Here is a 23,530-nt window from a genome sequence, read left to right on the forward strand (position 1 = left end):
GTGGGTCACAAAACTGTCACTGATTTGAAAAAAAAGTCAGTTCAGTACGTAATAAAAATGTTATGAAAAATGTAAAAGTATAGTATGTTACAAAATGTGATTAAAAAAGTCATAGTATAGAATGTAATAAAAACGTAATTAAAAAGTCTTTGTATAGTTTTAATAATAATGTGATAACAAGTCATAGTATAGTATGTATAGTATTTTCAGGGCAGTTATTGTCTGACATTTTTAACATTGTAATATTGATGTGATTTTGACCCCATAGTGACCGCTCACCTGGATCTCTGGGCCTGAGGCGCTCTTCTTTGAGGGCCGGTAGCCATAGTACTCCTCCTGACGCTTCAGGAACTTACGGAAATGGTCCTGTAGCAGGAAGGTGGAGTAGAACTTCCCCACGGTCACCTCATCATCTGTAACCAGACAAGTCACAGTGCTGTCAGTGTGAGAAACTCTGATTATTCTGGAGAGTGAAATCTAACTATTTCTGTTTATGTTGATAGACTCACCTCCTATTGGGGGGATGACCTGGTCCAACAGTTTCATACTGGTGCGTTTCCAGATTGACTTTATAATGGCTCTCAACTCCTCATTGGCCTGCTCAAAGTTACCTGTTCAGAACATAAAACATTTAATGGGACTACTGTGTGAACATCATATTAAAGAAAACACATGTACAATTTTTGATGCTCTGTACCTTCTGTTTTGATCTTGAGTGCAGTTCTGACCAGAGCAAACAGGGTGGCATTGAAGGTGACGGTGCCATCACTGTTCAGAGGCATGTTCATGCCAACCAAACGCTGCAGACAGGAAGATGACAGAATTTGGGCACCAGAGAGAAACAGAAACACAATACACTTTTTTACAGTATTATTTTTTATTAATTTTACTTTTTGTAGTTTTATTAACCCCCCTTAATTCAACATATTTATTACCATCATGATAAGTGCAAACATGAAACACTTTTTCAAGTTGCTACTACTCTGCTAGCCCATTTTTAAATGGTCCATTATTCTGCTTTATCATTAATACTTTAAGATAATTCACTTTTACTTTTTTTTTTCTTTTACCAAAAAAAGTTATTTTAGCATACTGTTGACCTTGTAATTTTTGTTGGTAAATCTGACATTCACAAATTTAAATGATCTAAATCTAAAAATATTATAATATAACCTAATCTTTTCTAAAACATCCAAAAGTACACATGTTCAGTATTAATGGATGATTTGGGATATTCAAAATGTCATGGTCCTTCTTCCTGTGTATCGTGTCTTTGTATGTGACTGTAGTACAATGTCCATCTACAGTGATTTCATTGCACAGTATCATTAAAGGGAAACTTTGCCTATTCAACCAGCTCTATGTCATCGCAGTGTGTGCAGTGTGTGCAGTGTGTGCAGATAATCAGTGTTAAGCTTCTTCCTGTGTCACGAGCATCTGGAAATCTCCACCCACCTGTTGACAAAAGTCAGCTGAGTGATGTGACACTATTTCGTCCACCGGAAAATGAGTGGGGGAGTTTTGTGCACTCACAGCATGGGGGAGAAGCCAAACATAGCTCATCTGCACATAGTGTGATAACACAGAGCTGGTTGAAAATCGGCAACGCTTCCCGTTAATGTTATAATTCATACATAAAACCCTTCTAACTGCCTGTCTGATGAGTTATGTTCTCCCACCACATGGCCTTTGACCCTGTTTATAACTGTACTGTATGTACCTTGCATGCAGCTCGATGAGGACAGAACTTGCCAAAGCCCAGTGGAGGCTGGATGCGTCGCAGCAGCGTCACCACGTCCAGATGTTTAATTCTCCCCCTGTTTGATCAGAGAAATACTTCATGTTCATTTTATGGGGACCCAGAACCTGAATTCGATCTCGTTCTTGGGTTGACTGAGCATAAATAATTTAAGGGTAAAGTTTTGTGAAAGGTGTTCAGGCTTACGTGGCTTCAGGGTCATATTCAGCCCAGATCTTCTTAAACTCGTCCAGATGGTGTGGACCAAGAAGAGACCAATCACGGGTCAAGTAGTCAAAGTTGTCCATGATGACAGCTACGAACAGGTTGAGGATCTGAAGTGGGAAGAAAAAAGAAACTTACTGAGACAGTTTAACATTTCAGCATAAAATAATTGCTGAAATACAGATACGAATGCAGCTAAAAGATAAGTATTGACTTTCTGCTGCTGCTCACCAGGAAGGCACAGAGACAGTAGAAGCTGAGGAAGTAGAAAACGGCGAAGTTGGACCCGCAGGTGTACTCCTCTCCTGGCAGGAAGTCAGACTTGGGGTCGCACTTCTTTCCATACATGGAAGCCATCATGACTTCCTGCCAAGCCTCTCCAGTAGCACACCTGAACACATAAACAACAGTGAGATCTTGGCTCAATTTTAACATTGCAAACAATGAGCTTTTAACCAATGATCCTGGTTTAGAAGACTCACCGGAATAACATCAGAACAGCCTGAGGGAATGTCTGGAAATTGTTGTTGCGGTTGATTTGAGACCCATCCACTAGGGCTACCTTTCCAAAGATCTGAGGGGTTGTTACAATCCCAGTCAAAATTGGTACAAATACACTTAGGAATTTAATCAGACACATATTAACAATCTACAGAGGTTTACAATGTTTCCCAGAAAAAAAAAACGTAAGAGTTGAGTACCTGCATCCCGATGACAGCGTAGATAAAGAAAAGCATCACGATGAGCAAAGCTACATGAGGGAGAGCCTGTGGACACAAACAGTTAGGTCACTAAAAGCATGTTGAAGGTGGAGATAAAAAATTGACAGTGACGCTGACTACAGTGGGACAGACCTGGAAGGACTTGATGAAGGTCCACAGCAGGTTACGGATGCCCTCCGAACGGTTCAGCAGCTTGACTAGACGCATGACACGGAAGAGTCGGAAGAACGTGATGGAAACAGAGGCATTTTCAGAAGCCTACAAACAAAAAAAGTGGAGGATTTTAGGAGGAGAAAACATAAAGAAAAAAAAACCATTACTGGGTTTTAATTTTAGTCTAGGCTTACCGCAATCGCTTGCATAGGATTTGTCTCCTGCACAAAACAGATGAAGAGATGATAAACTGTAGTTCCATGAATTATGTTTCAGAGAGGTATATCATTAATACAAGGCCTATAGCAGACATAGCACAGACCTGTTAACATTCTTAAAAGGACAGTTCACCCCCAAATCAAAATATATATTTCTTCCTCTTACCTGTAGTGCTGTTCATCAGTCTTAATTTTTTGGTGTGAATTGCTGAGTGTTGGCGATATCAGCCGTAGACATGTCTGCCTTCTCTCCAATATAATGGAACTAGATTGCACTCAGCTTGAGGTGCTCAAAGTGCTGATTTTTTTTTTTTAGAAAACTCAGCAGCAATGTCTCTTTCAAGAAACCATGACCCGGTTGCTCAAGGTAATCCACGGACCTTCTTGTGAGCAGTTTCATGCTCAACAGCCAACCGTATCGTCACGCAGAAGGAAGCGTGCATCTACTCATGGATGACAGAGGTTGTGACAGCATGAGAAATAAACATTAATAGTGTCCTCTCTGGCTGAGCTGTAACATTAGCTAGCTCAGTGGTGCTAGATGAGCTAGCAGTAGATGCACGCTTCCTTCTGTGCACTGATATGGTTGGTGGGTGTAGTCAGATGGAAAAAAAAAAGTTCCTACATGAAACTGCTCACAACAAGGTCTGTGGATTATCTAGAGTTACCAGGTCGTGATTTCTGGAGAGAGACATTGCTGCTGAGTTTTTCAAATGTATTTTTTTGCCGCTTTACCACAAGCCGAGTGCCATCTAGTTCCATTATATTCAAGAGAAGGCAGACGTCTCTACGGCCAATACCTCCAACACTTGGCAACTCACACCAAAACAATCTATACTGATAAATAGCACTACAGGTAAGAGGAAAAACATGTATTTTTTACTTTGCAGTGAACTGTCCCTTTAAAGGTATGATTTACAATCACAAATCATGGTTAATATTAGAGACAACATTTACACCTTTGATGTTACAAAGCTTCCAGGTCTTAGTTGCTAAAAATCAGAAGAACTGACATTTGTAACTCATGCAAAATAAACTATATACACACACTTTATTGTCAAGATATTAACAGGTTTCAGTGAGTCCAGCCACCATTAACACTTTCTGTGCCAATATGTTCAGCGTTGAGGCCAGTGTATAAACTATTAGAGCCATATTGGAACACAACAAACATATCAGGTCTTATCTTACATTTGCTCTGCAAGATAAGACAGACAGTAGAAATGCAGATATTTTATCAGCAGTTTGAGTCACAGACAGTTTAGTAGAGAACATAGTGGAGTGCTCACACAGCAAGGCTCATGCAGCAGTGCAGTGCAGTGAAGATCAGATATTTACAGCACAGCCATGGAGACAGTACAGTCCTCCACTGGCGGCCAGGGCGGTCTGCGGAGGATAGACAGGTGAGGAGTGAGGTGTGTGGAGGACAGAGGGGTTGAGAGGGAAAATAAGCAAAAAAAGAAGAGAAGGAAATGGGGGGGGTAGGAGATAAAGAAGAAACAGGAGAGGATGTGAAACTGGATGGAGAAAACAGACACAAGCTTGTGTTTGTGAATGAAAAAGGTGAAAACAATCCAGTGCAATAGTGGAGAGAAAAACAGTGACTGGGCAGAAAAAAACGCATAACCACATAAAATAACACTAAAATCCTTCACTGATAATGTGCTCTTTTTAACTTTAAGTGCTCAGACAACACACAAACATCAAATCACTGACAATACTGTAATGGATAATTGTGGGAATAATGGAAAATGTGGTGGTTTGGTGATGGAAATGGGGATGGGATGCTTCTAAGGTTGCACAAGGCACTGAGATGTGGGGTAGAAATAGCCAACCACACTACTGACCACTTCCTGTGAGCTAGTTCTGCTGGCACCAATCAGCTGTTGGGCCACAATAATATGCTTTGGTGTCAGAGCAAATAAATACATTCAGTCATTAAAAACCAAATCACACTATTGACCAGGAACATCTCATTAAGACAACTCTAGGGACTTTCATATGCAGCACCTGCAGTATCTGAAATCTGTGGAATTCTTCAGAGTAGTTTAGAAAATAGAAGCTCTATCATTCATACTCACATCAACTTCACTCAGGATGACATCAACAACGCTACCGACGACAATGATGAAGTCAAACACGTTCCAAGGGTCTCCAAAGTAGCCCTGCACAGACAGATAACAGCATTTTTGTCACAGTGGGACATTGGATTGGGTGGATAACCATTTGAACCACAAAGTGTGAAGTCGTTACCCTCGCTTTGAAGGCCATCAGCTTGAGAATCATCTCCACAGTGAAGAGCACGGTGAAGATCAAGTTCAGAGTGTCTGATAGTTTGGTCACATGGTCCGACTGGTTACAGTGCTGTTCAAAGTGGAAAACAAATAATCTCAGTTTGTTACACACTATTAATCTGATGTAATATTATTACAAAGTACAGTTTTACTTAAGATTATTACAGAAAACTTAAAGTCAGTGTTACCATTAGAGTAATACACTGGCCCATCAGTTTTTCGCTACATTACATTAAAGATATACTCTGCAGGATGATCCTTCAAAACAATGTATAGACACCTACAAAAGTAATCCCTCTCAATCATCACTTATGATTCACTAGAAGTGTGTAGCAGTTTATTTATCTGCAGAGACTCTGCCTTATGCCTGTATTTTCTTATTTTCTTCTCAGTTCAGGACATTTATGGGCGTGTAGCCCCCAGCGTAAAACAGTCTGCAGGTGAAGTCGGGACTTTATAAAAAGGTAGCAATCAGGGAGTAGCAATAGGCATCCAAGAGGAAGCTATGAAAATTGTGGACAGAGCGCTGAAAAAACGCAATGACAGTGAAGTGAAAAGCCAAGTAGACAAAGTAGACAAAGATTCACTCCAAAACTAGAGTGAATCTGTGGTTAGCTTTTACTTTTGCTAGGGAGCACTGAAGAAGAGGATGAAGAGTGACATGGAGTTGGCCTGTTTTCTGTTGGACAGGTGGGTGCTTGTGTTTACTAAAGTATCAGCTTTCCCATAACAACAAATGTACCCTTCCTACAATAGTAGCTTGTAGTATATGTACAAGCATTGTGGTGAGGATGGCCGAGTTTGAGGTTTTGTTTACAGACAGTAACCAACAATTGCGGCATAGTATACCTTTAAATATTTATGACTGAACAAACAACATCAGAGATATAAATACATCTTTAGTAGAGCTGCAACAATTAGTAAACTGAATATGTTTAGGCTGTGGACATTTGAGGATGTTATCTTTGGCTTTGGGAAACACTGGTCAACATTTTTCACCATTTTCTTACATATTATGGATCAAACAACTAATCGATTAGTTAATAAAAAAAAATATCTTCAGATTAGCAGACAATCGTTAGTTGCAGCTCGAATGTTTAGGCTGTTGTCAGTGTTAACAGAGGATCCTCTATTATAGTTGCTGGTTGAGTGTGCAGTTCATAGTAATAGAGCTACTACCCCAAACAGTTGTGGTTATTTTTTTTTAATCCAATTATGGGTTCATCTTCCTGTTGCCAGCACCTCCAGCTATAAAGTACATGCTGTAAATCTTTTTGGTGAGTACCATGTGTTCATAAAAAAAAAGAAATGATGGCAAAAAATGAGATGCAAGTGGTAATAAAACTGAATTAGCCTTTGATAATAAATAAATCAGGTCTATAGTAAAACTTTATAAATCAGCCCTCCTCCTCTCAGTGCATTGTCTGGTCCTCTCTTCCCATAGTTACATAAACAATGTTATTGTCATTAAAATTTACAAGCAAAGTTGCTCTTAATTAACTGACGAAGAATATGTGGGGCACCCTGAATTAATGCGCTCCTAATCCCCGCAATATTAATTAGTCTGGAACTTCTCTGGACAGTTGTAATGTCCCATATTTTAAATCCAGTTTCAAAGTTTCCACTTTTCTCATTAATTAAATGCAGTAACAAACACTGAACTCTTCAGATTTTGGCACCAAAATACTTAAAAAAGCATCTAGAGACACTGAACATTGACACTGAATATTGTGTATCAGCAGCCTCATTATAATATCAATGCTTTTAGTTTGCAGCATGACCTTAATTTACATACCTGCATCCCCAGACACAAGGTGTTGAGCATAATCAGGAAGAACATGAGGTATTCAAAGTAGCAGGAGGTGACAATGTACCACACTCTGTACTGGTAGGGGTTTTTGGGGATGTAGCACCTCAGAGGTCGGGCCTTCAGGGCGTACTGCACACACTGGCGCTGAAGGGGAGGCAGAAGGTGGGTTAAAAGAAAAAATAATTAGACACTTGAGTAAAATGTTTAAGATTTTACAGGAAAAGATCTCATGTTTCTAAGTTTGATCTCTAAGGTGTTTCAGCGTACCTGGTTCTTGTCCAGCTCACAGTCCTTATACTCCTCCTCGCCCTGCTCCTGGAAAGTGACAATGACAAAGCCCACAAAGATGTTCATCATGAAGAAGGCAATGAGGATGATGTAGATGATGAAGAAGATGGACACATCCACGCGGTTATTGAAGACGGGGCCCATGTCTTCTTGGTCTGAATCGATGGCTCTGTATAACAGCCTGGAAACAAACGGAGTGATGGTGAGAGATGAGGGGAAATTAGCAGGACACAGATCAAAGATAATCAATACCACAAGACTAATTTGTATGGATGAAATGTATGATTCAGTGAATTAAAAAAGGATTTATTGCTCCTACTACCATCTCTGGCTCCAGGAAATGGAATTACTTCCAACTCAATATCCATGTAATAAGATCTTCTGTCTTCTAACTCAATCAAACTGATAGGATCAGAAAAAGAAATTCATCAAATCAAAAATGTATGCTGTGCTTACTTTGGCCAGCCCTCAAATGTGGAGACAGTGAAGAGAGCCAGCATGCCATAGAGCACATTGTCAAAGTTGAAGTCACTGTTGAGCCATTCTCTCTTAGCCAACACTTGGTCTTGGAGGGAATTCTCTATGTGCTTCACGAAGAATCCACTGAGAACAAACACAAACAACAGTCACTCAGATATGGCATTACAGTTTTAATAGATTAAATCTACATCGTGTGAAAGGTGTTTGCCTTACTGGCATTCCTCCTCTGTCATTTTTGACCCGTCTGTGCAGCTGTAGAATTTACCCTGGGAGGGAAAGGATTAGTGACACATTTAATATGTAAGCAGCAAAGCATTTATATTTACAGAAGATAAATCTGGATATATGAGCTTTACAGTGTCAACACCATCTTTTAAAAAGTTACCTTGAAGAGCTGCACTCCTATACAGGCAAACATGAAATTCAGCAGCATGGTGACCAGGACGATGTTGCCGATGGTTTTGATGGCCACAAACACACATTGGACCACATGCTGTCATTGAAGACAAACAAAGACCACTTAATACTGTTAATACATGTACTGTATTTTAAGGCTCTGTGTGCAGGATTTAAGGGGATATACTGGCAGAACTGGGATATAATATGATAGAATAAGTATGTTTTTTTAAGTGCATAATCACCTGAAAACAAGAATCGTGCCATTACCTTAGAGTGAGCATTTTTTATCTGCATATGGTTTGGTTCCTCGTCTACAGAGATTGCCACGTTGCACCACCATGTTTCTACAGAAGCCCAGAATGGACAAACCAAACACTGGCTCTAGATAGGGCCATTCACATTTTCACTGTAGTTAGCCGCCCCTCTGGGATGACTGCGTGTCAGTTTGTTTTAAAAGCAAGAGACCTCTATGGATAATTTGGCTCCTGGTAAAAACCTCCTGAACATTAGGATGTTAAGTTATCAGAGAAAACAGTGAGCACACAATTGCAGGTGCGGGGCTAATGGCCATCTCTGACATGCTAAACAGCAATGGAGAAACACTGATTTGTAACTTAACTGCTTTATTCAGTGTTTTTACTGGTTTAAATCACCAGGTCCATTTGTTTTGGAGAGGAGGAAACCTCTGCAGATAATTTGGCTCCTGGTAAAAATCTGTCTAGATCAGATATCAGTTATTAGAGGAAAAAAAGTGAGGGCATAAAGCAGGTGCTGGGTGAACTGCCAGTCTGCAAGGTGCCAAACAGTGTAGCAGAAATACTGACTTTTGACGTAAAACTGTTTTATTCTGTGTTTTTAATAGTTTTAATCACCTGGTCCCTTTGTTTTGGAGAGGAAGAGACCTCTGCAGATAATTCGGCTTCCAGTTTCAGCTGGTTGCAATCATCAATCCTCTGCGACGCACCTCCAAATCTCTTTGAATCTTACACACTGCTCTTTTAAGCACTGTTATAAGAACTTGTACTTCATTTGAGTATTTCCATTTTAATCTACGTTATGCCTGTACTCCACTGAATACAGTTGAAGGAAATATTGTACTTTCTACACTTTTAACACATAATTTCTAGTAAGTTTTCAGGTAAAGAATTTACATAAAACATTAGATAATCTTATAAAATATAATGCATCGCTAAAGAGACCAGTGGTTTCCAAGCTTATTTCTTCATGAACATTTACAAAAAAGCAGTGTCCGGTATGATCCTGTCACGTTTCAAATGTCTGCCCCAGGACCAAAGAGGCCAAAGTGTGTAATGGTTCACAAAAACAGCAAAGAGGGGCCCGACTCCTTGGTTTGGAACAAACTGCATCTAAAGTAGGTTAACTCACTGCACCTCAACAAGCTGCAACAGTAAAATGCTGCTTATACATTCATAGATCAGTATCAACCATATCATAATGTCATATACAGATATATGTGTCACAGAGGCCTTTTTCTGCAGGACATGTACTTTTACTTTTGATACTTCAAGTGCATTTTGCTGATAATACTTTTGTAGTTTTATTTAGGTATGATGTGAATGCAAGATTTTTACTTGTAATGGACTTCAAAATTTTTTATAATGTTGTTTTTAATGTTTTTAATGTCATAGGTGGAAGAAGTACTTCCACCTATGGAAACGCAGACACATCCACAGGGGGAATTACTGTATTGTGCATGTGTTGTACCTTTAACCCCTTGGCTCTATTGATGGCCCTGAGAGGCCTCAGCACCCTCAACACCCTGAGAATCTTCACCACAGAGATAGCGCTGGATCTGCAGACAACACATAACAAAAAGCAGTCTTTATATGGGCATCTGGGGAATACTAAAATTTGTTTTAGGAAAAGAAAAATAATATAGGAATAGGGATAATAGGGATGTTCTATATCAAAATGTTTACTCACTCCATCCCCATAGAAAGCAGAGAGACGCCGACCACAATCAGATCCAGGATGTTGAAGGAGTTACGACAGAAGGACCCCTCGTGCATGAACGCTCCATAAACTGTCATCTGTCAGTCACACACATCAGAGTCAAACCCAGAATACTGAACCAACCAGATTTGTGTTTAAGCTTCTTTTTTTTATAAGGACAAACATGTTGCACTGAATGTTAATGTTAAAATTAGGCGATCATTAGAGAATTCATTTGCATCCAGTTTGATGATCATTAAAAATACACTATGCAGGATTTTCCTACAAAACAATGTACAGACTCATACAGAGATAATCCCTCTCAGTAGGCACTTATGACCCACTTATAGTGTGTTGTGTATTTATCTGCAGAGACTCTGCCCTCTGCCTGTATTTTCTTTTTTCTTTACTATTTTCTGTGCTTATGACGTTCATGGCCATGAATGCCCACAGCGCTCAGGTGAGGCTCAGGCGCTCAGGGGCTTTATAAGGACATACCTTTAAGTTTTTTTAAGGCAAAAATGCCCCAAAAAGCTTCTCAAATGAGAGCATGTTTTTAGTCTTCTAAAATATGAAACCAAAAATCTTTGGGTTTTGAACTGTTGGTCAAACAAAACAAGGTATTTGAAGACGACGCCTCGGCCTCTACGAAATTGAAATGGGCTTTTTTTTTTTTGCTGAGACTATATGATTAGTTCATTAATCAAGAAAATTATTATGGACAGATTAACTGAAAATGAAAAACACTGCTAGGTGCAACTCTAATGTTGCAAATGCTATAAATTCATTTGTACCAGTACCAGTAGAAGGATTCTGGTGTCCTGTCTTACTCATAATACTGTTGAAGCAGCTTTTTTCTCTGCCAAGAATAACATTAGATAATGAGTACTTCCGTTTTCTGTAAAGTCTGGCACAATATAATCAAATTTAAACACAATATATCAGAAAAAAGATAATCAGCATTAGAACAAAATATTAATATCTATATAAAGAACCACATCAGTCACATATAGACAGCACATTACCTTTAGTACGATCTCAATGGTGAACACTGATGTAAAGACAATGTCAGCATAAGCCAAAATCTGGAGGAAAAAGACAAAGGTTTGTTATCAAGTTTGTCCTTCTTTTAAAAATGTCCAGTATGTAGTGGTAGACCTGATGGTCACCTGGTTTCTGTAGGACTTGGGATCAATGGGGTCCTCAGCTGCCAGGGAGATGGAGGAGAGCAGGATGAACAGAAGGATCAAGTTGGTGAAGGAAGAGGCGTTGATGATCTTGTAGCACAGTTTACGGAACCTTGATATCAAGAAATTTGAAAAGAGATGCAGTCATCACTGAGTGGAACACTGAAATATAACCACTCTGCTGTTCTCAGGATGGTACCACTGGCTCCTACTTGTTCTGAGGGCCAAAAATGAAAAAGGAGCTGGCTACAGGCAACGGAACGGCCTCTTCCTTCAGCTGCAGGTCAGCCATCGGTCGGGGCCGAGGGCTAATGGGGATTTCGGGCTCAACCTCCTCGTCATCACCTATCACGTTGAAGGAAACAGACTCAAGATTCAAAATGCAGTGTCATTTACTGAGTAATTGTCGTTGTGTTGCAGCATTACAAGAGAAAAACAAAGCAACGATCCAGCAAATAAATTAAACTAATATTTTTGGAAAATAGGAAATCTCTCTATACTATATCATGTTATAGACTTTATATGGTAGTCACAGGAGTAGTGTGAAAAAAGCCTAACTATAGACTGATATAAACTTGGCTCAGTCTAATAATAATAACGAGGGGTTACTATACTTAAACTGTAACATAGCCAAGAAAGCAGTGCTGGTAAACAGCCAGTGTAATCAATATGAACTCCTGCGACGGGTGACCTCCTTTTGCCACAGCTACATCGCTGAGAAATGTGAGAAGCTTAAGAGTTAGAGATGCAAGAAAAGTAGAGGTTTAGAAATGTGTTACCTGGGAAGTCAGCAGGTGGGAATGGATCTTTCACTTCATTGACATTGGACTCAAACTCGTCAATTTTGAGCTGAAGAAAAAACAAACACATTTTATTGCCACTTCTGCTCCTGATTCATTGCCAAAGTTCAATATGTGATACGATACCAGAAACAACGCTAACCTTGGCTGTGGTGGGCATGCCCTCCATCTTGGCTCTCTGCTCTGCCAGTTTCTTGGCCATCCTCTCCCTCTCCTCATCAGTCTTTTCAGGCATCTTGGACCTGGAGGGTAAGAAAGAAAGGGAATGGAGTGGAGTTTAGTGATGAGAAGACTGAGCAGATATTTTCACTTAGGTAAGGTATTCTTTTATTCACCTTAAAAGCTTTCTCCTCAACTTCTCCTCTGCCTTTTCTTTCTGAGCCGAAGTCAGACTTTCAGCCTCTGCCAGGTTGTCAACAGCGATGGCCAAAAAGACGTTTAGAAGGATATCTGATTGTGCAGAGTTTAGGTTTTTTCCCGGTTTTAAATGCTGCATTGCAATTAAGTGATGAAATTTTCTGAACTAACCAGACTGTTCTAGCTGTTCTATTATTTGCCTTAATCATTAAACCCACATTACTGATGATAGTCAACCCTGCAATATTGTCACAATACCAATGTTGAGGTGTTAGGTCTAAAATATTGTGATCTTCTCCACATTGCCCAGCCTTACGCTCTGTGTACAATTTTTCGCTATGGGGGTGGGTCAGTTGGTACTTTGGTACAGACTGAAATATCTAAACACCTACTGGAGGTATTGTCATGAAATTCTGGGAAAAGACATGTATGGTCCCCACAGAATGTATCCTGCTGATTTTGGTGATCCCCTGACTTTTTCTCTGGTGCCAATATCAGGACAACATTTTCACGTATCCAATAAAACTGGGTGGATTGGTAAAAAATTTAGTCTAAAAATTCATGGGTGCCAGATAATTTACCAAATATATCCTGCAAAACTAATGGTATTCCCATCAGCCTCAGCTGTACATTGTATTTAGTACTAATTAGCAAATGCTAGCAAGGTAACATGCTAATATAAGCCAGCAGCAAGCCTACAGACACTTATTCTGCATTCTGAAGCACAGACTTTTTCTTTTACCTTCAGTACACACTGCAGCTGCCCTTATAGGGTATGTACTGTTGCATGGAGTATGCACACAATCGAACATAGTACTGCATTATAACATTGCACCTTGAAATTTGACACTCTTTCTCATATCTATTTGTCACACTTCACAGTGCAGTTGCTACTTTACAATGTATGTAATTCTATCTTTTAAGTTATAACTGCAGACACTGTTGATTGTGATTGATTTACTGATTATACTCATTGCGGCTTCCTTCAGCTGTCAAGAAGCTGTCATCTGTTTGGGGCTCAGTCAAAGTGACTGCGCAGAGGATTGTGGGTCAGAATAGCCAGAGAAGCATGCTGGCTTGCGTTCTGTAAAATGCGGCTGGATACAGTAGGACATCCTGGTATTTTAAGCATACTGCATTCGACATAGCCTGAATGCTAAGTCTTTTTCTGGCATACTAAATATCATGGTAGTGTGTGTATTGGAATACACCATTATTTCTAGTAACACATCAATGACATCGTGAGTGTGTGAAAAGGATACAGTTTCCACAGACAAACAGGATGATAAAGTAGATGGCGACCAGGATGCCAGGAAAGTCAGGCCCTCCATGTGCCATGATGCCATCGTACATTATGGTGGTCCATTCCTCTCCTGTTAGGATCTGAGAGATTTGTTTATGTCAAGTATGAAAGGATGAAGGATATACTGCTACTGTGAATGCACTTAATCAAAACTATGGATCATCAGAATCAGGCAACAAAGGTTTAACATAATCAAAGCTGACGTTGCTAAGAGCTAAAAGCAGAGCATCTGTGAATCAGTGTCCAGTCTTACCTGAAACACACTGATGAGGGCCTGAGGGAAGTTATCAAAGTTACTGCGTCTGGGTTTGTGGTCATCAAAGTTGAATTTCCCCCCAAACACCTGCATGCCCAGGAGTGAGAAAATGACGATGAAGAGGAAGAGAAGAAGGAGCAGGGAAGCGATAGAGCGTACAGAGTTGAGGAGAGAGGCCACGAGATTACTCAGAGAGGTCCAGTACCTGCAAAACAGTTGGAAGAAGAGAAGTGGTAAATACATTAAATCACACTACACCTAATTTAAAAGAATACATCACCCCTAAATGATCATTTTTACATCAATTACTCGTCACTAGCTTTTTGGATCCATCAGCTGGGTCTTAATGAGGATATAGACTTCACATGTTTTTTGTGATTTGACTCTGTTCTCTATAAGCTTGACCATTTTTCTCACTGCCTATGTGTAAAGACATGTGATTACATAGTTTTATATATGTTTTCTGTGTAATCTCATCTCATGTTACTCTGTGTGTTTTCATTATTTTCTATTTATTTCATACGTCATGTCATTATCTGGGTCATGTGCTGGCCTCCTATTGGTTCCAGCTACTATAAAAATGGGGTCATACCTTTGTTGTATGTTGTTAAAGCCCTGACAAAGACCTGCAGTGGTCAAAAATTTGTTGACTCTTTTAATGTATTAGACACTACAATAAATGGTTTTTAATACTTTCTACCTCGTATTCTATATTTTTGGCGTGCCTGGATTGCCTTCCTTTGTATCTAGGTTCAGTTGCAGTTCACNTAAAAATGGGGTCATACCTTTGTTGTATGTTGCAGTGGTCAAAAACTGGTTGACTCGTTTAATGTATTAGACACTACAATAAATGGTTTTTAATACTTTCTACCTCGTATTCTATATTTTTGGCGTGCCTGGATTGCCTTCCTTTGTATCTAGGTTCAGTTGCAGTTCACTTCCCTGTTGGAAAGTGCTGTCTGTTTGGGAACAACTGAATATTTGACTGGATGAATAAGACTCGGATTACACTGCGCTAGTTGTATGAGAATTTATAGAATTTGAGATTTGATAAGGTTTTGCTGTTGCTAAACGTGGACCCCTATGACTTCAAACTATCAAGAATTTTCCCAGTTTTTGAATTCAGGATGACTTATTGATATACAAATGATCATTTGGGGGGTGAAATATTTCTTTAATGCAACATGATCCTTTGAGGGGGCACGACTTACTTTGTAACTTTAAGGATCCTCAGCAGTCGGATACACCTGAGGACTGAAAAACCCAGGGGAGCCACAGCCCCTGCGGAGAACATGATCATCTCCAGGATACCGCACAGCACCACGAAGAAGTCAAAACGGTTAAACAGAGACATGAAATATGCTCGTGGACCCAGAGCATACATCTTCACAAACATCTCTATAACAAACAGCACCAGCAGAACACGACTGGCCACATCTGTTGAGATAAGAGAGGAGATTCAAGAATGGATGAAACTGGGAGCCAAAGAATTTATGTTAAAAAATATTCACAATAAAAAAAAAAAATTAAACACCAACCTTGTAGAGAGGTGAGCCACTCAGGCTGGTGGTGGTACTCTGTTGCTATGGTCAGGGTGTTGAGGAAGACAAGGAACATGACTAGCCAGTAAAAGCCCCTAGTTTTCACATACACCAGGCACTTCATCCTGAAGAAACGGTTCCAGCGACGGCCCAGGCGACTAAGCACAAAAATAACCATGGCTTACTGTGCTGAGTTGGCGTGAATATTGCATATGAACATTTACACATTTACAAAACTGCAGACTCACTAGTAGTACACGATTCGACTCTTGCCTTCCAGGTCATACAGGCTGTCTGTGTCAGAGTCTCCACTGGTTAAAGGCAGGAGTCCTGTCAAGAGAATAACAGTTGTAATGTAACAGTAACTCAACATGGGATGGGTGCTGAGGGAGTTTATAGAGCTGACCTTTGCCCTCTCGGTCGGCATCCAGGACTTCAGCGTGAGTGATCCACTCCATGTAGCCATGCAGGTCTTCATCCAGCTGCTGACGCTCTCGCAACTTCTGGAACTCTCCACGTGACCTGGCCTTCTCTCGCTCTTTGGTGAACTCTCTGAGGATGAAGACAAAGTAAAACATGTTGTTATAGTTTTGTTTGTTCACGTGAAAAGACAAGATGACAGTTGAAAGGACAGAGGTTGTCTTACCCACTGAGCACGCCCAGAACCAGATTGAGCACAAAGAAGGAGCCAATTAGAATGAGGGGAACAAAGTAGAGCCAGGGCCATTCGTTTCCTATGGCATCGTTAACCTGAAAGAGAAATCTAAGTGAGCCGCAATGTATTCTGTTGGGTATACGATACACTTTACCAGTGGTGGACTGTAACTGTACTGTATACAAATTTGAGGTAGCTGTACCGTACTTCAGTCTTTTTCTTTTCATGCTACTTTATACCTTTACTCCACTTTGTTTCAGAGGGACATATTGTACTTGTTACTTCACTACATCTATCTGACAGCTATAGTTACTTTACAAGTGAGGATTTTTTGCATAAAAACATAAAATATGTAAAACCTTTGTAAAACATGATTTGTTATAAGTTAAATTACCCAACAGTTTATACAAGTACAGCTGAAATGATTAGTTGATTAATCAATTAGCTGTTTGACAGAAAATCAGTCAGAAACTATTATGATAAACATTTCAAGTCCTTTCTCCGATTTATTTTTGGATAATTTTGAATTTTTTGGGTGTGTTTTTTGGACTCCTGATACTTTACACAATAAAAACCTCAAATGTAGACAATTGTAAAGGTTTTGGTAACAACACTGAAACTGAAAAACAATCAAGACGATGTTTAAGCAGTGACTGACCCAGTAGAGCACTTTGGTCCATCCCTCCATGGTGATGCACTGGTAGACTGTAAGCATGGCAAAGCCAATGTTGTCAAAGTGGGTGATGCCATTGTTGGGACCCACCCAGCCTGGCCGGCACTCAGAGCCATTGATCATGCAGCGGCGTCCATTACCAGCCTGAGCACAGGGTGCAGGGTGCTCATTTTCTGCTGTGGCATAGATATCTGTGTGCCAAAGAGAAGCGATTCGTAAGTATCATTTTTTTAACGCAGCTTCACAGATATGACTATAACTGACAGGATATATAAAAGTCTAAGTGAAACAGTGTCTGATTTTGCCCTTTATTCATACTTGTGGCAGTATAATAGCAGGTTTTATGCATTTTGCACTTGAAGAGCTCCAGCCCCATGATGGCATAGATGGTGACGAGTAGAAAGACCAGCAGGGCGATGTGCAGCAGAGGCAGCATGGCTTTGAGGATGGAGTTCATCACCACCTGCAGGCCTGAATGTGAACAGTGAAATCAAAACATTACAACGGCACAAAATGTCAGCGGTGTCTCCAGAAAGCCTTTTTCACATGAGCAGTATTTCCATATCAATCACACCATGTGACATGGACACGGGATTTTTTTCTGCAGTATTTTTGGATGACAGAAGAGACTCTTACTGGGGACTCCAGAGACGAGACGTAAGGGCCGCAGCACTCTGAAGGCTCTCAGTGCCTTCATGTCAAACCCCCCACCCTTCTCCATCGGCACACCTGCTATCTTATTGATGGTATCCAAGGCAAAGGTGAAGAGACTGGAGGAAAAGATTTGATAACCATGAGTGCCTGCCTACAAAATGAGCATTCAGCAGAACAATATTCCAGTTTTGATTATTTCAGCTGTCAATGGCAGTTACTTAGGTAGGTTAAAGCTGTGTCTTGATTTACTGGCAGAGATATCCACCTGCAGCTGAGAGCTCATCTTACCCCATGAAGACGATGACAAAGTCCAATATGTTCCAACAGTTCCGTAAATAGGCGCCTTCATGGAACACGAACCCATACGCCACTATCTTCAGAAAGCACTCTAACGTGAATATGATCAGGAAGATATACTCCAAACTCTCCTGCAGCAAGACAAACACAAACCAGGAAATTACATTCACAACATTCAGCTTCAATTCTCTTATAAAGTTATGGGACGGCTGGAGTAAATGACAACTGTGGCCTTTCGGCACCTGCTAGAGGGAATAGCAATAGATGTCGTTGGTGTTAGATGAACTCATTAGCTTTCATAGCCTCTTAGCTAATTTTGATGCAGATTAGACACAACCTCAGACGGTTTAAACAGATGGGTGGCCCATGAGTCACATTGTGATTAATGAAAACAAGCCACAATTTAACAAGCTCTGTCTGACAGTCTTACACGAAGCAAGCAACAGCAAAGCGCTAATTATTGTCAGACATTTTAAATGCTTAATTCAGAGGTGGTAAACAGATAAACATCAGGGTGTTGGAATATATCATCTGCATGTCGGGCTGTATCTGTGTTTTTATCATCAGTGCTGATGTTTACAGAGACAAAGGAGGTCGACACATAGCAGACTGACGCAGCTGAGCACGGTTTCCCTCAGCAGTGACTGCCACTGACAACAAACAAGTAGGATTAATATTTCTGCAACTTCAGTGTGGCCTTATTACAAACAAAACACTCCACTGCACATATATGCAACAGTATGACAGAGCTCAGAGGGAATCGAGACTTGTCATGTGTCAAAATCAGAAAGTTCATTTGAGGTACGGCTCACTGTACATGATATATGATTTGATGTTCATCAGGCCAATAATTTCTGGATATACAATCCAGCAGCAGTCCCCAAGGCCCTATCAATTAGAGCCCCCAAGGCCAACCTTGCATATTTAACCAATAACACATACATAAACAGACTTTAACTCAAGAAATGTTATTCAAATTAAATGAAGACAGGCAACAAATACAGCTGCACTTCTACGCCATCATGTTTTATAAGAATAGGAGTGTAAAATTGGTTACATGAGGCAACATTAGTGGACTCTCCTGCGTCAGTGGGATGATGCTGCCTGGGCCGACCTACTTCTAACAGCGACAGGGGGGTGAAGCTGAACAGCTCTTCTTACATCGTTCACCTCTGAGGAATGGCACAGTAAGAAGTAAGAAGGATTTGGGAGGAGGCTGGTGAGTGGGCCAAAGCAAAGATGTTAAAGAAATGGGGTCAGTCTCAGGTCCAAATACCTCATGATTTTATCTGTTCATCAGTTGGATACCAACAAGACTGATAGCTTTGACCCCCGTTTTTTGACTGAATGTTGGAAAGAGAGTAACGGCTGGCTATGGGTGCCTCATACTGATATGTGAGCAGGCCTCTCAGAAATCCACAGATCAAGTCTCTAACATGGAGCCTCCTCAGTACCATAACACCATGTCAATACAACCTCAGATATCCAGACACCGGCGAGATGTGTGCACCGAGCAAGAGCAAACATATATTTTCCTCACTACACCACACATACACCCTCTGATCATCCCTGGGTTGCATTCGTTCAGTTGCCCGCCTTTAATAAACTATCACAGCCGTGTAAACACAAACCTATGAGGTTGAAATATAATAACACCTGGAAACACTGCAGCAGAATCCAGTGGTCGTACACCTGCCACTAGATAGTTTACACTACCCAAACATGAGAGACTGATGAATCAGCTGCCATGAATCTAGAGTGAGAGTGTCATGAAACCTTTTTAGGCGGAATACATAACAACAATTTCCATAAGTATTCTGTTAAGCACAAAAAGCACCGCAAACTCATCCACTCAGATGTAATAAGCTCAGTTTTAAAGGGTTGTAGATCTCAACTTAAGCACAAACACTTGTCCTCTCTAACAGCCAGTTTCTTATCAGAGGGGGATAAACTAACCACAGTTGGAGGATAAACTAATAGCACACTTGCTGACACGTTTCTCTGCAGACACAGATGGGACTCCAAATAAAGCACTGAGTTGTGTCTGAAAGCATTTAAATAAGGCCTGGCACTCAGATCAGTGACCAGCTGAAAGTCTTAGATATGACGCGTCTTATTTTGCTGGCTTAAAGCAGTGCGATTAATTTGTTAAACGCAGCTGCACAGTCATCCACTAGTCATGGATAAATAGTGGAGTGCACGAGTGAGATATTTTGTTTCTCCTCCATATCTAAAAAGCCAAAGTTCCTCGTAGAGTCCCGAGTCGGACATCAAAGAAAGGGTTTGTGTTCACGCTCATACTCACCAAGCTTGTGTTGGTGTTATTACTGTCTTCTTCAGGCATGGGCAGGAACACAGCCAAGGCGACACAGTTTGCAAAGATGGTCAGTAGGATGATGATCTCAAAGGTTCTGGATGGGGAAACTCAGGATCATAACAACAATACTTGAGGGCTGGTAAACCCCCAATGATCCCCAGAAGGATTAGATAATATTTGAGTACAAATACTAACAATGAAAGGGTAGGAACCATTTCTTTATTTGTGTGAGTTGTTTTGTGTGATTTAATGTCACAAATCAAATGGCTCTACACACTCTGCTAATATTTATCACCTCTAAATGCTGCCTGAAACATCATCCCTATAACAGCCCATTGGGTAGCCAGCGTAGCGGTCACAGTAAATGTAATCTTGTCCGCTGTGCTGCTTCATTCTTGTCCACAGGGGGCTCTCTGAGAGAATTCCCCTGCCAGGTCAGCATCATGTCTCCCTGTGATGCCGGGGGACAGCTGCACAGCCCAAGAATATGACCAAACCATTTAAACACAGGCCACTCATCAGGAAGAAAACTGTTTATTACATAAGACTACACTCAGATTTGTGAGCATTGATATACTGTTTTTTGAGAGTTCAACAAGATGGATTTAAAGGGGTTTGGTCTATTTCTGTAATTGTGCTCTCACCAAAGCGCCCATACCTTGTGTTACAGAATCACATACCAATGTGATTAAACTGTTGCAGTAAAACCCATGACGTGGCTGAGCATATGTAGACAAAATTCAGTCAAACTGTTCATCATTATTTACATTATAAAGTTACAGAATACACACTCAACTCTGTTAGTCCTATTGTGTTGAAAGGTCACTGGACAGTATGATTAGTGGATTCTATTTTGGGTGTAAAATATGCATTATCCAGGAATGGATATCAGGCTAAAAGCAGGAAACCCCCTATAGGGCCCATAACATCACTCAGCAGCCTGCCTTGTGTTCACACAGCGCCAGCATGTCAGAGCAACTATTTCCACATTAAAAGCAGAATGTCAGCTATCAGGACGCAAAACAGGCAGCCTCATTAATTGTCCGCCAGATTTAATAGACAGGCTTAAGAGGCTCTACAGGTGAAAATACGAAGGCTACAAACTTGACTTTGACACAGGGCTGCCAGATACATAACAAAAGTCTTAACACTTTGGGGATCGCCTTAACACAGATTTGAAAGAGACGTGGCTCGGGCGCGCTTACCACAGGTGAACCACATAGCTGATAATTCACTGGCCTTTAGTCTCTTAACTTCTATAGCTGTCAGTGTTCTTAACCACACCACCACATGCTGTTATAACTGTGTAACACCTTAACATCCACTTACATACAGTATGCTCAAGAGTAAAATGCTTTTGTTTACAAACACAAAAGTCTGAGTTGTGTATAATGTAGGATGGTGTGTGTTTGAGTGTGTGTGTGTGTGTGTGTGTGTGTGTGTGTGTGTGTTATAAAGGATACTTCCACTCCACAATGCTGATGCAAGCCTTCCGGAAAGGATTTTTGAGGGTGAGGAGGAAGAGGGATCTGGCAGGTCGAGGGTTTCCCCCTGTGGCCTGCAGCTTCTTCAGCTTCTCCCTCTGCTTCCTCTTCAGCTCCTCTTCATTCATGATAACCGGCTTGGCATCTGCGTTGGACGCCATCTTGACGCCTTCACCTGAGACAAGCTCCCAGTCCTGTAAAGATGTGTCTTCTCAAGGTATAATCCCAAACTCTGTGGCACTTTAAATCTCCCCGTTGCAAAGGCCCCTGGGTCCCAGACCTGCTGATCCTGTGTGCACTCCTCCGCCACCCGCTCTTCCCTCTTCCCCTCTCCCTCTGACTTTGTCCCCCTCACGCAGAGCCACAGGCCTCTCCTCCTGGCTGAGGGCCTCTGACAGAAAAAGCCCCCTCGGCAGGGAAAAATAACAGGAGCCCAGAGTGGCTGGAGGAGCAGTTGGCCCTGCTGTAGTTTAAATTTAGACTGTGAACCACTGACAGGCCATGCTTGGGGATGGTTAGGAGGATGGGGGGGGTGGAAGGTGGAAGATGGGAGTAGACGGGATCAAGGGGGGTTGGGGCAGGGGGGCAGGGCAGCAGTGGCAGACGAGAGCACAAAGACTGGGAGAGATATAGTTTGGCAGGTCTTGCAGTAGTAGTATCATCACAAGGCCCCTGAACCTGCCTCTCTGTTCAAAACAAACTCAGCTGCTCTGCCTCTCAACACTAGTGTTGACCACTAAACTGTGAAAACATAGTGAGCAGGGAGGAAGGGGAAACACACACGGATGTTTCTGCTTCCAGTGTGACAGTGTGCAGGTGGAACTATGTCGTGTTGGACCAAGAAATGATTGAGACCACTTGAATCAATCCGTCTCAGAATCCAAAACTTTTATACACTGTGTTTACACATGGGGCTCTATGTATAAATCCTTGTTCAAGAAATTCATGGCTGGTTGTTGTGCTTAGTTACAGAGATAGTATTATTTTGTATTTCTCATTAGTTTGTATTTTTACTTCGTTTTAAATTCAGTTTAGTTTCAGTTAGTTTGGATTTGCTCATTTTAGTTTAGTTTTATTGTTTGAAAATGTTTAGTTTTCATTGGTTTTAGCTATTTTTTTATTATAATAAGAGGGGTAATTGTCAGGGACAAGATTTAAGAAGTCCAGAATAGGTATTACAATACAAACACATCACTTTGTGAGGGTAGTTGACTCAGAATTCTCTAAGACATCCCATTCTCAATAAACATATGCACCAATGCCTACTCATGCTTATTGTGTTGAAGAATGTGACCTAATTGACAAAATTAAAACCAAAGATATTTCCGGTATATTCTTATTTTATTTTAGATTTGTGAGTACACAATGTCGTTGAAGTTAGTTTCTCCCCCCCCCCCCAAAGTCTAGTTTTTATTTTTATTTTGGTTAATTAAAATATTTTATTCACACCTTGTTTTAATTTTTTGTTTAGTTTTAATAAACTACAAGGAGAAAATAAAGAGGGCTCTTTATTGAGATAATCTGTAAATGTCTAGCAGTTTCTCCTGTGAGCAGTTCATTTGGGAGATTGGTTTTTATGTTTTGTTTTTTGGTAGTTTCTCATGTGAGCAGTTTATTTCAGATATTGTTTTTTTATGCTTTGTTTTTAATTTTTTTGTGTTTCTGTTGTGTATTTTCTTTCTCTAAGTTTTGTTCTGTACACGCAAGACCAGAAAATGGTTATTAA

General features: G+C 40.7%; 1 protein-coding gene across 1 annotated transcript in view; it reads right to left on the bottom strand.

Annotated features, from left to right (window-relative positions):
• LOC126402131 (dihydropyridine-sensitive L-type skeletal muscle calcium channel subunit alpha-1-like) overlaps positions 1-22,205 on the bottom strand; it is a 26,940-nt gene extending 4,735 nt beyond the window's left edge. The window contains exons 1-39 of the mRNA XM_050063840.1: positions 21,784-22,205; positions 20,309-20,414; positions 17,995-18,134; positions 17,689-17,822; positions 17,371-17,523; positions 17,038-17,243; positions 16,371-16,474; positions 16,131-16,276; positions 15,973-16,054; positions 15,722-15,882; positions 15,395-15,620; positions 14,181-14,388; positions 13,887-14,007; positions 12,603-12,717; positions 12,410-12,509; positions 12,247-12,316; positions 11,680-11,812; positions 11,450-11,579; positions 11,306-11,365; positions 10,272-10,378; positions 10,053-10,140; positions 8,314-8,421; positions 8,142-8,194; positions 7,905-8,051; positions 7,428-7,629; positions 7,146-7,304; positions 5,310-5,420; positions 5,138-5,221; positions 4,395-4,442; positions 3,033-3,059; positions 2,818-2,943; positions 2,665-2,730; positions 2,446-2,537; positions 2,195-2,354; positions 1,946-2,073; positions 1,721-1,817; positions 698-800; positions 510-611; positions 280-413 (exon numbers count right to left, since the gene is read on the bottom strand). Coding sequence (XP_049919797.1) covers positions 280-413; positions 510-611; positions 698-800; positions 1,721-1,817; positions 1,946-2,073; positions 2,195-2,354; positions 2,446-2,537; positions 2,665-2,730; positions 2,818-2,943; positions 3,033-3,059; positions 4,395-4,442; positions 5,138-5,221; positions 5,310-5,420; positions 7,146-7,304; positions 7,428-7,629; positions 7,905-8,051; positions 8,142-8,194; positions 8,314-8,421; positions 10,053-10,140; positions 10,272-10,378; positions 11,306-11,365; positions 11,450-11,579; positions 11,680-11,812; positions 12,247-12,316; positions 12,410-12,509; positions 12,603-12,717; positions 13,887-14,007; positions 14,181-14,388; positions 15,395-15,620; positions 15,722-15,882; positions 15,973-16,054; positions 16,131-16,276; positions 16,371-16,474; positions 17,038-17,243; positions 17,371-17,523; positions 17,689-17,822; positions 17,995-18,134; positions 20,309-20,414; positions 21,784-21,965 — 4,719 coding nt within the window. The 5' untranslated portion in view covers positions 21,966-22,205. The remainder of the gene's footprint in view (positions 1-279; positions 414-509; positions 612-697; positions 801-1,720; positions 1,818-1,945; positions 2,074-2,194; positions 2,355-2,445; positions 2,538-2,664; positions 2,731-2,817; positions 2,944-3,032; positions 3,060-4,394; positions 4,443-5,137; positions 5,222-5,309; positions 5,421-7,145; positions 7,305-7,427; positions 7,630-7,904; positions 8,052-8,141; positions 8,195-8,313; positions 8,422-10,052; positions 10,141-10,271; positions 10,379-11,305; positions 11,366-11,449; positions 11,580-11,679; positions 11,813-12,246; positions 12,317-12,409; positions 12,510-12,602; positions 12,718-13,886; positions 14,008-14,180; positions 14,389-15,394; positions 15,621-15,721; positions 15,883-15,972; positions 16,055-16,130; positions 16,277-16,370; positions 16,475-17,037; positions 17,244-17,370; positions 17,524-17,688; positions 17,823-17,994; positions 18,135-20,308; positions 20,415-21,783) is intronic.
• Between the last annotated feature and the right edge of the window lie 1,325 nt (positions 22,206-23,530).

This window comes from Epinephelus moara, chromosome 16, assembly GCF_006386435.1.
Source record: "Epinephelus moara isolate mb chromosome 16, YSFRI_EMoa_1.0, whole genome shotgun sequence".
Lineage (NCBI taxonomy): Eukaryota > Metazoa > Chordata > Actinopteri > Perciformes > Serranidae > Epinephelus > Epinephelus moara.